At 34.1% G+C, this 14,299-nt stretch overlaps 2 protein-coding genes across 2 annotated transcripts; both read right to left on the reverse strand.

The window, feature by feature from the left end:
• Positions 1 to 1,976: 1,976 nt before the first annotated feature.
• LOC141844113 (UDP-glycosyltransferase TURAN) lies at positions 1,977 to 8,130 on the reverse strand. The gene is made up of 16 exons (XM_074732116.1): positions 7,900 to 8,130; positions 6,846 to 6,879; positions 5,746 to 5,801; positions 5,523 to 5,657; positions 4,800 to 4,948; positions 4,631 to 4,720; positions 4,490 to 4,556; positions 4,358 to 4,421; positions 4,147 to 4,282; positions 3,156 to 3,322; positions 2,963 to 3,073; positions 2,810 to 2,871; positions 2,682 to 2,734; positions 2,530 to 2,605; positions 2,291 to 2,419; positions 1,977 to 2,204 (listed from the first exon to the last, which is right to left on the reverse strand). The coding sequence occupies exons 1-16, from the start codon at positions 8,005 to 8,007 to the stop codon at positions 2,193 to 2,195; spliced, it is 1,449 nt and encodes a 482-aa protein (XP_074588217.1). The 5' UTR covers positions 8,008 to 8,130; the 3' UTR covers positions 1,977 to 2,192.
• A 1,762-nt stretch (positions 8,131 to 9,892) lies between these two features.
• LOC141844151 (BI1-like protein) lies at positions 9,893 to 12,830 on the reverse strand. The gene is made up of 4 exons (XM_074732170.1): positions 12,513 to 12,830; positions 11,516 to 11,629; positions 11,272 to 11,429; positions 9,893 to 10,452 (listed from the first exon to the last, which is right to left on the reverse strand). Exons 1-4 carry the CDS (start codon positions 12,772 to 12,774, stop codon positions 10,240 to 10,242), a joined length of 747 nt encoding a protein of 248 aa, XP_074588271.1. The 5' UTR covers positions 12,775 to 12,830; the 3' UTR covers positions 9,893 to 10,239.
• Positions 12,831 to 14,299: the final 1,469 nt, after the last annotated feature.

Genomic DNA, 14,299 nt, shown 5'->3' on the forward strand with positions numbered 1-14,299 from the left:
ATATAGGACATTGCTTTTAGGGTTTCTCAAGAAGAAGCAGGTATTATCGAAGACAGGAAAATCAGAAAGCTTATTTTGACTCTACCAGTGCAATAAAGCGTGTATTTTCTACAATGAAAATTGTGAAGAATAGGTTGCGGAAAAAAATGGAAGATGATTTCTTATCAAGTTCTTTGATAATATATATTGAGAAGGATATTGCTCGCAGTAAATCGATGAAGTGTAGATTGCGTTGAATGTAACTTATTTCTTAGTTAATTCAAAATTTATTTTATTAGTGTGACAATGCGATGTTAGAGGCCTAGCATCTTCTATTGGATTAAAAGGGGTTGCTAGTATTTAACATTGGTCTAAAATACTCTGGCTACATAGACCATGTAGAAGCTACATACTAGATTTTATACAGTGAATCTAGATCAAATAAGTTTATTTGAAATATAATAAGTATTATAAAAATTTCATATGTTATTTTACTCATTGAAATACTATTTTAATCAAGTTATCACTGATAAATAAAATTAAAATGATATAAAATCACATATTTCTACATGTTATAGAAGCTAGTATCTAGCTTCTATATAATGTAAAAGTCTACAACGTGTAGAAGTTATATGTTAGCTTCAATATGTCCAATTATGATCAGATAATATTTATTTAAAATGTAATGAATATTATGTAATCTTCATCAGTTATTTTAATCAAATTATTACTCAGAGAAATAAAATCCAAATGATAAAGAATTTCTATTACATAAATTAATTATTAACTTCTACACCTTGTAAAAATAGCGCATGTAACTTCTACATGGTGGTGTAGAAGCTAGCATGTAACTTCTATACGGTGTAGAAAGTTATATATTAGTTTCTACACGATCGAGTGGATCAAATAATACAAAGATATTTTAGACAATACTTTTTGTGGAACAGTATTTTTTTTTTAAATTTTGCACGCTCAATTTGCATATTAAGTAAATTTAGAGTGCAATTTATACTTACTTAAAAACATATATATAATTTTGTAAATATTTTATTTTTATGAGCAAAAATTAAAAAATATCTTAATAATTTTCAAAATTATTTTTTAAAAAAGCATGTTTTACTTTTAAAAAATTAAAAGGACATCACATTATATATTTTTTATTAAAAATATTTTTATTCTCTTTATTCCATTATTATGGTAGCATGCACAAAATAACTACTATATATATAACGTATAAAAACTGCACTATAATTACTATAATAATATAATACTTACACTCCACCTGCTACATGTTGAAATACATCATTTTTCTTTTTAATTTAATTTAATTAAAAATATTATAATAAAACATTGTATTCTATTCTTTAATATATCATTATTTATATTTAAATAAATTTTATTTTATTTTATTATTATTAATCAAGTCTTTTTATTATCATCTTAAATCAGATACCATCTCAATTCTTTCTTTAATATTTTTATTTTTTATCTTACCTATTCTTATATCTCCATTTTATCATCCCCTTCACTGCAACTTTCATTTTTTTACTTAAGTACTCAAATCACAACTTAACATTCAACTCCATATACCATAACAAATCTAATCTCCATTTTATAAAATTTTTCTTTAAATTTTAAAGATATTTTACGATCACAAAGAACACCTAAAACTCACCTCCAGTTGAACCATTCCACTTTTATTCTTACGTAACTTTTATTCTTACGTAAGACATCTCTTTTAATTCCATCGTCCTTATAAAATAATCCTAAATATAATTCATCATCTTCTATCTTAATTAATATAAAATCATTTTAAAAAATTAAAAACATCATAAAATTATTACAATAATTATTTAATAACTACTACAATAATTCTAAAATAATTTTAATCTAATTAATAAAGAATTTAAATAATTTTTACCCAATTAAACCAATTTATTTTAACCTCCAAAGGTATCGATTTTTATCCTACTAAAAAATTAAAAAAGAAAAAAACAAAGGTAAAATCACAATTCTATACGATCAAAAATACAAACACTAGAACAAGCTCACTAGTTCTTGTCTCTTGTGTCAAGATACAGTTGTTGCACACAACACTTGAAATAGTTGCTGTCGAAAATGCAACAAGATGATTCCCACTGAATGGGCAACAACGGTGGTTGCGCCGAAACCGGCAGTTCGAATACAGTCATCATCGTCGTATTCGATGTTTTCTACGATATGATCTGTATCGAATCACAACCAAAAAACTCAGCTACTCAGTTTGTTGAAGTAGAGAATCCTTAGACATTACTGGAGAAACTTTACTTACCTCGGAAATAAGTGGCATGGCATGAGTTTCCCATTCAGTAGACCATTTGGAACTTGAGCTTGTAGCCAAAGCACCATCCTTCAAAGATTTCAGGGACTCGCATTTATCCGGGAAGCCTTTGAAAAGCATCTGCATCCAAACTCGACGATATCGAATGTTCAAGATTCGGGGATAACAAACAAGGTGGTAGCAACTAATTCAACTCGACTGGATGGTTCTCAAGGTTTTTCTAAACTAACCATAAACTCATCGGCGAGCTCAGATGGTGAAGAAAACAGCAGTCCATTCTTCTCAACCTTAACTAGCTCCTTGATGCTAGAGACATACATGGAAAAAAACCGTTTAGTTCGTAAATGCGAATAAAAAATCAGAAGTAATTTGAACATCGTACCATGAGTATGAAGCAGCGCATACGGGCAGTCCGCATCCAAACATATCGACAACCTGAAGGATTGAACTTTAATAACGATCGAGGAATCCCAGCAACCATCACCAGCATGAAATTCAACCAGGAGTTACCTTCATGGGAAGGTCCAAACCAGATGAAGAAGTGTGCAAGGATACGCCTAGATCGGCAGAGCCTGCACAAGGCAAAAAGTGAGGAACTACTTGATCATTTCGACATGATAAGCTTCTATAAGAAGTTACCGATAAATTGGTCTCTAAGCTCACCGAGTAATAATGGATAGTCCTCGGCTGATAGCCACATGGTTCTGAAGGCCACACGCCTAAGTTTTAACTTCTTTATCTGTTGTTCATATTTTGCTTTTTCTGGTCCCTTACCTTCATAATCGTACTGACATTTCAAAGGCATCCTATAACCAGCGATAAATATTGTACTTACAAAGAGTGCGCAAACACATACCAGTTATGATAAACAACAATCTAGGGTACAGTTGTTGTTCCCCCTTACTGATATCTGACCAAAGTTTCTCCTCGGCAATTGAATCATCCTCACCCAGAACCCCAGAAACACGTCGATCATACATAAGTGCCGCTTGTAGAAGTATACTAAAATCTTCATCTGGCGTCCTGTGTGTCATACGAAAATTCCCTTGAGCCACACCTAAGATCAATCAACTAAATATGCAACAACAAAATTCAATCAACTCTACGCGTACGTGTATACACAGAAGTCTAGGTAATGATTGTATGTGGACGTCTGAAAAGATAAACATATCATCCTCAATTAGTATAGTGAAAAAATCTGTTTTACGAGGAGGCAGATATCTTCGCTATGAATCTCAGTCTTGGCAACTAAGTTATTCCATGAAGATTGTCGATTTGGCCATAATATTGGATGTATGAATCAATACTATAAGCTCAGTACACTTATCATTATAACTTGATCTTTAATTTATTTATCAAGAAGGTCATTGAACCTGCACATGGAATACCATCCCATGTATGTAATTACGGTGATTATAAACGATTAGACACATTCCTAAATCAATATAGGCATAAATGAAGATATTACATGTATTCCAATAGAAAATTGCTTAAAATTTTCTTTTTTTCCTGTATGAGAAAGTTCCAGGGGAAAATCTTAAACATGTGTCTTATTTAAATTCCACCATGTCCTGGAACATTTTGAGATATGCACATGAAATTCTAGGGAATTGACAAAGTTAAAAGCAACAATATTTCTGTGAGCAACAGAAACTCAGTTGCTTGTATGGTAGTCGGGATGGACTAGCAGATTTTATCCTACTAGATTTAGGGAAGGAAAAGATTATGCGCACAACAAGATACGTATTAAACATCTAAAGTGAAGTTCAAGGAAGGATTTTCATACATGATATTAGGAGAAAAATGAAGAACATCATACTGTGAAGCTCCTCGCAGATGAAGCTTACCAGCTTGTGCTGCTGACGACAAGAGCAGGTCTGTTTGGTTTCAAGAAAATGTCATTGCCCACTTGAGAAGTAAACAATGAATCACTAGGATGATCCAACTCATTGCTGGCTTCAAAGCGGAATGACTTTTCATTCCCTACAGCATGGAGATAAAAGTGTTCAGAAAATTCATACCGCAATGAATTTGAATAATTTAGATGTAAAATATAACCTGTGTGGATGCAATCAAATGCTCCATTCGGCGGACAGATATCATTCTGCAACCTACAAAATAACTATGGCATGTCTCAGAAACAGATTTGCAATATAAAAACAAGAAAGAAATGCATGACACTACAGTCACCTCATGCTTCTCCTTCATTGAAGTAGGATGGAAGAACTCAGGGGGCTGATCATAAAGAACTGTTGCTCTGTGATATGATTATATGATTCAAAATGGATGTAATATAAAACCAGAAATTTTTAACAATTCAAGTTTACTCACTTGATTCCCCAATTTTCAGCAAGTTCGTGCTGCATTGCCTTTGTAACACACAATGAACCATCAGCCATCCTCCCAAAGTAACTTTCAAACCTAAAAAATACAATCCAGAAGAGGCAAAAATAATTTACCAAGATTAAAATATACACAAACCAAACCCAAGAATAATTACCAACGGTAGGTTTTCACAATGATATGATTTCTTCCATGGGACAACCCAAGAAGTGTATATCCAAAATTGTGCCAATCAATTATAAACTTGGACCGTCTTAGCCAACTAGATAATTTGACAGCGGCTAATGTGGGAACAGACGGTGGATTCTGACAATATAAAACACAAGGCATCAAATTTCTCGAGAAAGGTGGATGTTGCTACCTTTATTATGAAACAGAAATTCTGTAAGTCATATTTTAGGGGAAGAAATCAGTTTTTAATTGTTCACTTGTGTCCACATAATACTAAGAAGAATCTGAATATTTCACTTCATCAACTAACCAAGCACAACTGAACATTTTGGAACAAGAATAGTATTTGTACAAAAAAATTCAGTTTAATTGAACTTTCCTCTTTTCATGATTTTTTAGGGTGTTGAATTGCTTGAATAACACACTATCTACTTATACAATACAATGTAATATGGATTAATAAGATTTAATGAAGTACCATCATTTATACATCCATCCATTTTAGAATTTCTCCTGTAATTAGAGTATGCAATATAAAAGCAATACACAAGTTCATTCAACAGTTTCATAAGCTGACAAACTCCCATGAAACCAAAACAAACTCATATGTGCTAGTTTTTTTAGGGGAACTCATAAATGATTGTCATTCTAGAATTTATATTATCCAGCAATCATATAGGAATAAGAAATTCTTGAAATGGTGATGAACCTGAACAATGAAAGCATCTGGACGAGGAATCTTAACACAAAGAAACCAAACTAGGATAACAAATTGAATTGCAGCCTTGACTACTAGTGCCAATAAGCCTGATATCTTTGATAACCCTTTGAGGTGTACTGACCCCTGTAAGGGGAAAAAGTTTCTTAGCAAGCAAGCATCTAACAACATCTACAAAGTGCTTACAGAAGAAATAAAAAAAAGAAATATGTACCATTTGGTAAATATGAATTGAATGGTGCTCTCTTATGGACACATGAGGATCACTACCTGTACATAATGCCAATAATGAACAGAGGAAATGAAATAGAATAAAAATTTGTTCTATAGTCGCTAAATAGAAATCAGTTTAGTCCTAATGCTAAAATAACTCAGAATCAGGATGAGAATCCCCATCTGCAACAACTAGAAAGAGTTAGAGTCTATTACCATCGGAAAAGGTTGAACCATGTCTTGAATAAGATTTGTTTTTTCCATCAGTGTTTTTTTCAGAGAAAAAGACATGGATGTCATTTAAACTTGAACAAACAACAAAAATTTCAGTTGAGTTGAGCTTCTTAGAAACTAAAGTTCAAGATATTATTTAAACTGGTTAAACCCATCATGATTCATTTCACTTAAAGTTCACTTATTTCAGCCCTGTAGCTGGCAAAAGGATATGCTAATAGGCATGGTATATTTCGAGTAGTGTTGTGTCAAAACATATTAGAATGCAGCCAAAATATAGAAGAGCCATCCTTGTTATAGACCAAGCTGAACCTTAAATATAAATCTGGGACTAAGTTAAAAAGTATCAGTTTTAGTAAGATTTCAGTCAACTCAAGATGCATTTTCCAATTTAAGACCATTAATAGAATAACATCCACAATAGTCTAGGATATTAAAGCAACAAGAATAATTGACAATAAATCCTCCTATTGCCGCCTCTCTTTTGTTAAGCACTAGTAGCAATACATGCAGATTCTATAAGCCTTATAAACTTATTAACAGTTATCAGGTGTTCCTTGTAACTCTCTTCTGCATTTCTTTAAGCAATAGCAATTTTGTCCAAAATGGAGAAATAGGAAACTAATAAAATGAGCTTATGAGCAATTTGCTCAACAAGTTAAAAGCAACGACTGACAATCATCAAAATAGATAACAGATTATAAGCAATTTGTTCAAAAAGCCAATATTTTAGCATATTGCATTTCAGAAATAATACAATTCAACAGAGTGACCAGTAACATAACAACGAAACAAAAAATAATCCAGAAAGTTAGAGATGTAAAATAAGCTCAAAGACTCAGACCATGTAGCATATATAGATTGTACCTCCATTTGCAACAATGTCTACAAGTAAATTTTCCTGCATAAAGAAAAACAGATAACAATAAATTATATATATGAAAAAAACATGTCAAAAAGTAAAGGGAGAGGGCAAAAACGTCAGAGAAGGTTTAATATACAGTATGGATAAGGGCAGCAAATATTCCATAAATAGAACTTCGTGTTTCAGTTAAAAGTTAGATTCAGTAACATTATTCATAGGTCACCTGCTTCACAAGCAATTTATTGAATTCATGTACAACATTATAACAGACTCAAAACTCCTCAATCTTACAAAATCAATCTAAAACTTAAAACATACTTAAAGTTGTGGCAAAACACGTAAATGATGCATATGCAATAAGTCTGTCAAAGTGTTAAGAAGCCAAGGGGATTTTATGGATAAATTAAAAATCTTTAGACAGTACTGTATTTTTAGGCATGAAGTGAAATTTAACCAAAAGTATGAACATAAAAAGGATAAGTGACTTACAACAATTCCATCAAGAAGACTGCCAAAAGTGCAGTAATGGACAAGAGAACTAGACTTTGAGCCAATTACCTCACTACCAAGCATCTATGCTTAAATTTTACACAAAACACGGGCTGCTCCCAAGTTGGCCAAATATTTTTAGCAGAAAATTCAGTATGCTACAAGGGTCTCTATTTGGTAGGAAACTAAAATCCACACACGCGCTGTGGTATCTAAAATAGATCAACAGGAAAGAAAATAGCAATATCGACAACTCAAAAGAGGTAGAAAGATTAGAGTGTTCATTCCCTGAAAACCCTTTTTCTTTTCTTGTTTGAAGGAAGTAAAAATAAAATCAATATTATCAATCCAACTCGAGTGAACTAATTCAATAGAATTATCACAGAGTTTTTGAGTGATAAAGAAAATTATTTTCTCCATACAAAGGTCAATTAACTACGACGGGTGTGCATCGACTTAATACGCAGAGTATTATGATCATGGAACTATATATCTATCTTCCGGAATATGTGTGTTAGAGGAAAGCGACGAAACCAACGAAAGTAGTAGGATTCGAAAGAGGAGCACCTGGTCAGCAAGGGAGCGGGCGTGGTACTGCATGCGGGGGCTTCGACCAATGTCGCCAAGGACGACCACCGCGGCTCGGCATCCTCTCTTCTTCTCCGTCGATGCCATCCTCCGCGGCGAACAACGCCGTAGGAAGATCTAGACAATCCGATCTCGCATGCGAATCGGAAACCAACGGATCTTCGAAAACCAACCAACAACGAGGAGATCGAAGCTTCGCGAAAGAGGCGGCAGCAGTAGGGAGGAGGAGCGCCGATCAAAGCTTTCCGTCGACTTTATCCTTCGGATCACGGAATCGGGAAATTTGCATATTAACCCCTGTAATTTAGACATTCAAACTTACATTTTTGGTCAGGTTTGGTCGCCAATCTAATTGAATTTTGATAATAATTATTGGTTTATAAATATTTTTAACTTTTTATGATAAAATTAGAAATAACAAAAAGTAGATGAACAGATAAGTGTTTTTGGCCTCGAAATCGGCCGCCGGTGTCTGGCGGTGATTGTTGCCCTGGTTTCGGCTGGAATTCCGGCCGGATTCCGATCCAATCCGATCGAAATCCGATGCCGAAATGTGCGCCGGCGAGTCGCGGTTCCAACGGGTCCGGTCCGACGGTCGTTGGTAGTCAGACAGCGATGAACGAACGGGCGAAGCGCGTGGAGGTCGGCGGTCGGCGCGCACGGACGCGTAGGAAGCGGGCGCTCATAATTATATATATATATATATATATATATATATATATATATATATATATATATATATATATATATATATATATATATATATATATATATATATATATATATATATATATATATATATATATATATATATATATATATATATATATATATATATATATATATATATATATATATATATATATATATATATATATATATATATATATATATATATATATATATATATATATATATATATATATATATATATATATATATATATATATATATATATATATATATATATATATATATATATATATATATATATATATATATATATATATATATATATATATATATATATATATATATATATATATATATATATATATATATATATATATATATATATATATATATATATATATATATATATATATATATATATATATATATATATATATATATATATATATATATATATATATATATATATATATATATATATATATATATATATATAATAATAGCAAAACTGATATATATATATATATATATGAGAAATGATATACTGCGGGACTCATGTTGCACGACCCTGTGAGCGACACAGCCGACCTACCGCCGCTGTCGCCACCCCCACTGCGCCGTCCGACCATCAGCTCAGGCGCGATCGACGTGCCACTCGTCGGCGCTTCGATCGGCGTCAGATTTCGGACGGATTGTGGACGGAATCCGATGCAATTTGGCCAGAACGTGACCGACAGTGGCACGCGTCGGATTTCAACCAAATCATGATCGGATTTCAGCCAAATCACAAATCGATCTCCGACCGCGATTTGATCGGAATCTAGCGCGCGCCACTATCGACCGTATTTCCGACCAAATTCGTCGGATTCCGACCAAATCGTGGTCAAAATCTATCGGTAGACGGAGCGCTGGTGAACGGCGCATCAATCGCATCCGAGGCGGCGAACGATGATGGCCGGACAAGGCAGCGACAGCGGCGATGGATCGAAGGTGTCGTGCACGGGTCGTGCGAGATAAATCACGCAGGATATCAAATTTCTATATATATATATAATTAATATTTTACACGTCTTAAAATAGACGACGGTGCGCAACATAAAAATTAAAAAAAATTCAAACACCTAAAATAATAAATAATATTTTTTTTATTTTACAATTAAGCATACGATTAAATCATTTAATATTTTCTCTTTAAAATTGAGAGAGTGAATTATAGTATTAAATATAAAAAAAATTAAAATAAAATATATATATTTACTATTTCATACGTTCAACAGGCTTTCAAATATTTCAATTTTGATATTGCACACTGTCGCGTATATAGCTTCCAAACATGGCAAGGTTGACCTGGTTATAGTTAGACTAGGCCATAACCATAACCTAATTTAGGTAAGTGATGACTGAGTTAGGTTCGATTGACATATCGGACCTACACACAAACACCATTGTAGACATAGTTTTTACACTTCAACCTGACTCCAAAATATTACTAGACCCATAGGATGCTCTCCATAAGCATATACAATAGACAATAGATAGTAGTTTGAATGCATTCTGGTTACCCTTCCTCCGTGAAACTGTCTTAGGAGTAGCAACTCTACTTGGAAGTTACCATTTGAGATTCTCCTAACCATCTGATTGCATGCCCCTGAGCATGTTAAGGATCGAAAGGAACAGGTTGAGGACGTCGAGGTACAGAATAACGGATGCCCAAATGTACTCGTCGTAAGAGTAGCGCTTGATCAGGTTGTCGGTGTCGTAGACGATAAAACCAGAGAAAACCAGAGCCCCGAGGCCGCCAAATACTGCAACTGAGGTTGGACCGAGCGGGAAGAAGATCTGCAATAGAAATTATGAAGAAAAAAAAATCAAGGCTAGAGCAAGATAAATAGGACAACTTGTCATTTTGAGGGACTTCCAGTTTAAATAATATCGAATTCTTCTAATCATTTCATATGTTTTTACAAACCCCCTCTTGCAGTTGAGGGAATCTTCGACTAGTCTTTTCTTGGTGTATATCAGATGCTCTCGTAACCGGAGTTTTGTAATGCACAGCGTTCGTTAGATCTTGCTGATTCGAAGCTCAAACAAGCAAAGAGTCACAACTCTTTGATTTAGATGCTTTTCACTATGAGATGTAATTTTTCCTCGATCATCTTTTACCCCTCACTTCCAACTCTACTCATTCGTCAAAGGTAAAAGGAAAAGGTAGGCATTTTACGAAACCATATCTTTCCTGAGTCTGACCTCCATTGTCTCTAGGTTCTACTATTGTCATGACAAATTATAAAAGTGAGCCGAAATAAGATTTTAGTGTTGTTGATTCAAGTTCCAATTTCAGTTCCAAAACAAAGATTCAGTGTCGTAAAAAAGTGATTTTGACTACGTGCTAATTTGTTGGAGTTCGGTAATAAACTTATATTTGAAAGAGGAGTAACAAAAGATTTCTTCGTGTAGCAATTAGTAACTAACCTTTTATGTATATCATCTTAGCTTCACGCACTAATCAATCCTTGTGGTCATAGAGCATTAGAGTAGCAGTATTTGACAAACTCCAATCAAATAAACTTCCAGTTATAAAAATTATACGGTTCTATTGATGGCTTATCAGTGAATTCTATTTTTCATGCTATTGGAATCAACTTAATTTCGACATACCTGGATAAAAGTAGTCAGGAGAAGCACAATGAGACTAACAAACAAAATTGGTCCAAGGAAGCTAAAGTCCTTCCCCTTCCTTGAAGCCCAGAAAGAATATCCAGTTAAGGATGCTACGACAGCTGAGGTCAAGATCAATGCTTCCAGGACAATTCTTCCTGTAGAGTAATTGAAGCGCGACAAGGTTTACAAGAGACACACACACAAAAAAACTGTTAAAAGGACCATAATCCAGTAGCATCACCTTGGGTATTAGCACAGGCCACGCCAACGCTTAAGCTTAGACAAACAGTGAAGAGTCCAAGAAACACAAAGTTTAGTGGATGCTTCTGCTGATAATGGTACAATGGCCACAACACTGGGATATAACACTTGACCAATTAGCTATTACAAAATAAGATATGCATGACAAGAAATACAAAAAAATCCATTTTGGAAGATGATGAAAATTCATGAAAGCAGGTTGCAGAAGAACAAAGAGTGGTGTATTAAAGATTCCTTCAAACAAAAATTGTCAAATGGTGAAATTTGATGAAGAACTAGGATATAAACAAACATGATTAAGGGTACCATAGTTCAAAAACAAAGATGATCTAAAACAATTATTCTATGGAAACAGTTGGTAACTGCAATTAAAGTAACACAAGTTTGTCCTATGCTTGCATTGTACATCCTTTTTCATAACAATTTTATTGGCAAAAACAAAAGATATTTTCTTAGAACAAACTATTACCAAACTATCATCATTTTATTTGAGAACTTGTTTGATAGACACATTCATTCTTAGCACAAATCACTAGAGTTAATTAGATTACAAGCATCTTTAGAAAGCTTGAAAATTGTTAAAGTAGCAATATGATCCATTGTGAATAGGTCAAATTAACCAAGAGATGGGTTTTAGAAAGTCATCAATTTGGTGAATTTTGTGATCCCCATCTGATACCTAACCAAAATTCGGTGGTGGGATGTATTGCCAAACATCATCATCATTTCTTATGTGGAATCAAAAAATCCGAGATCTCTCGGATTTCAAATCAATACCAGCGGAATCACTGAGCTAATGTTGATGAAATATTGTTACAGCTAATCATGCCATTTTCGGCAATTCTAAGCAGTAAAATCCTATAGGCTTCCATGTACTACCTCAAATTGAAGATCTGAAATCTACAATAACAAATAGAGAAATTCAAAGAGGAAAACGAGTCGACAAAGATCAGATCTAGAAATTGAGGGGAGCGTACAGGCGAAGGGAAGGAGGGCGAGGAAGAGGGAGAGTCCCGGGCTGGAGATGAGGGCCAAGTTGAGGGGTCGGTGAAGGACGGTGACGGCGGAGACGGCGGTGGTGAGGATCACCTGCGTGGCGAGGATGCCGTAGACCTTGCGGACGAAGCCCCAGCGGAGCTCGTTCTCGCCGCGGGAGAGGCCTGGGTAGAGCGTGCCGCCGGCCTCGAGGTCGACATCGAGGCCGCCGGCCGCCTTCTCCACCCTCTCGTAGCCGAGCATTCTCGCCGGTTGACTGAAGTCTTCGCGGGGCGTTGGCAATTGTGGAATTGTGACCGCTCAACGAGGTCAAGAAGAAGACTAAGAACTGGGCAAAAATGTAAAAATAAAAATAAAAAATAGCTCTCTCTTTATTTGTTTATTTATTATTACTATTATTCTATTTTTAACTATTTTAAAATAGATAAAAATCAAGAGCACACCTGATTATTATAATGGTCCAAAAGATATTCATTTTTATAAAAATATTAAAAAATATTTTTCGCCACTTGACATATTAAAAATACTCATATTTCAAATCAATCTGTAATATTTTTTTAGTTTAATTTAAATTATTATATATAAGATACTTTTATATTAAATATTTTTTATTAACTCAATTAAAATTATATAAACTTAATTAAAATGGTTTCCGCTTAATTAAAATCTACAACATAATCAAGTTTGCACAATTTGACTATGGTGATGATATATTAGTGTTGTTTTAATATGTTTTGAAAAAAGGAGTATTTTTTTATGATTTTAATAATTAAGGATGACCTTTTATTTTTTTTCTTTAAAATGTTTATAATTATTATTGTTCCAGTATGAGATTGTGGTCCGGTGAATCAACAAGAAGATGTTGAGGTGGAGAGGAAGGTGACGTTGACGATGATGGAGTTAAGGATATCTGCAACACTCAAAATGAGAGTTAGAATGGACGTTGAGGTCGAACTCGACATGACCACTCCAATATTCAAGTTACACACAAGGGCTATGAAGAGACGAAAGCAGTGGAATAATGGAAAAAGAAGAAAACGTCGTCTATGTGTCCCCCTTACGCGTACCTTCTATAGGATATAGGTTTCTCCATCTACTAAGCATCTTCACGTCAAAGTCAATGTGAAGACTAGATCCGACAACAGTTAGCTACTTCTCTATCCGCTAAGTACCACGTGTTAAAAGGAGGACATCTAGGAGGTCAAATTCGACAATCGAATAATCGCTTCTCCATTTATCTTTTGAAGACAAAGTGGATCCTTTTTGAGTTTAATTATAAACTAAATTGATTTAGTTTAAATTAAAGGTGGTTTGATTTTGAACCAATACAATTAAATTTTTTTTGTAGTTTAGACTTTTGGGTTAATAGAAACAAGTAATATTTATGGAACTTATTTTATGACACTTGTTGTCTGACCAATTGATCCAACCCAACCAACTTGAGTACTTAGACCGACTCATATGTTTGTTAAGCCCAATCACCTCATTCAAGTTAACCAGTGTGTCTGGCCAATCTGACTAACCCAACCGACCTACTTGGTCACCCAACACATCTACCATCTACCCCTCTAGAACTACCTGACCTGACTAGACCACCGAAACTACACCCAACTTATTCGGTTCGATGTAAACAATAATTATTTGAAAATTTTAATCATACGCAAATTCAATCAAGAGTACGACAGTACAAGAATTTGTTGATACACAAATGGTCTATTGAACCCCACATACGTAGTCGAGTTGATACTCAAGTGATAGATTTATAATT

Source organism: Curcuma longa, chromosome 13, assembly GCF_044706935.1.
Source record: "Curcuma longa cultivar G26 ecotype Majalengka, Jawa Barat chromosome 13, ITB_CL_G26_1.1, whole genome shotgun sequence".
In the NCBI taxonomy this organism is placed as follows: Eukaryota; Viridiplantae; Streptophyta; class Magnoliopsida; order Zingiberales; family Zingiberaceae; genus Curcuma; species Curcuma longa.

Excerpts from the sequence above, each read along its gene's own strand:
- LOC141844113 (XM_074732116.1), bottom strand. The coding sequence starts at position 8,007 with ATGGCATCGACGGAGAAGAAGAGAGGATGCCGAGCCGCGGTGGTCGTC. Across the intron at positions 2,606-2,681 it reads TGCGCTGCTTCATACTCATG|CATCAAGGAGCTAGTTAAGG; the intron begins GTACGATGTTCA and ends GTATGTCTCTAG. Across the intron at positions 2,420-2,529 it reads AGCTCGCCGATGAGTTTATG|ATGCTTTTCAAAGGCTTCCC; the intron begins GTTAGTTTAGAA and ends GTTTGGATGCAG.
- LOC141844151 (XM_074732170.1), bottom strand. The coding sequence starts at position 12,774 with ATGCTCGGCTACGAGAGGGTGGAGAAGGCGGCCGGCGGCCTCGATGTC. Across the intron at positions 11,630-12,512 it reads CGCCCTCCTTCCCTTCGCCT|TGTTGTGGCCATTGTACCAT; the intron begins GTACGCTCCCCT and ends GTTATATCCCAG. Across the intron at positions 10,453-11,271 it reads TCCTGACTACTTTTATCCAG|ATCTTCTTCCCGCTCGGTCC; the intron begins GTATGTCGAAAT and ends TTTCTATTGCAG.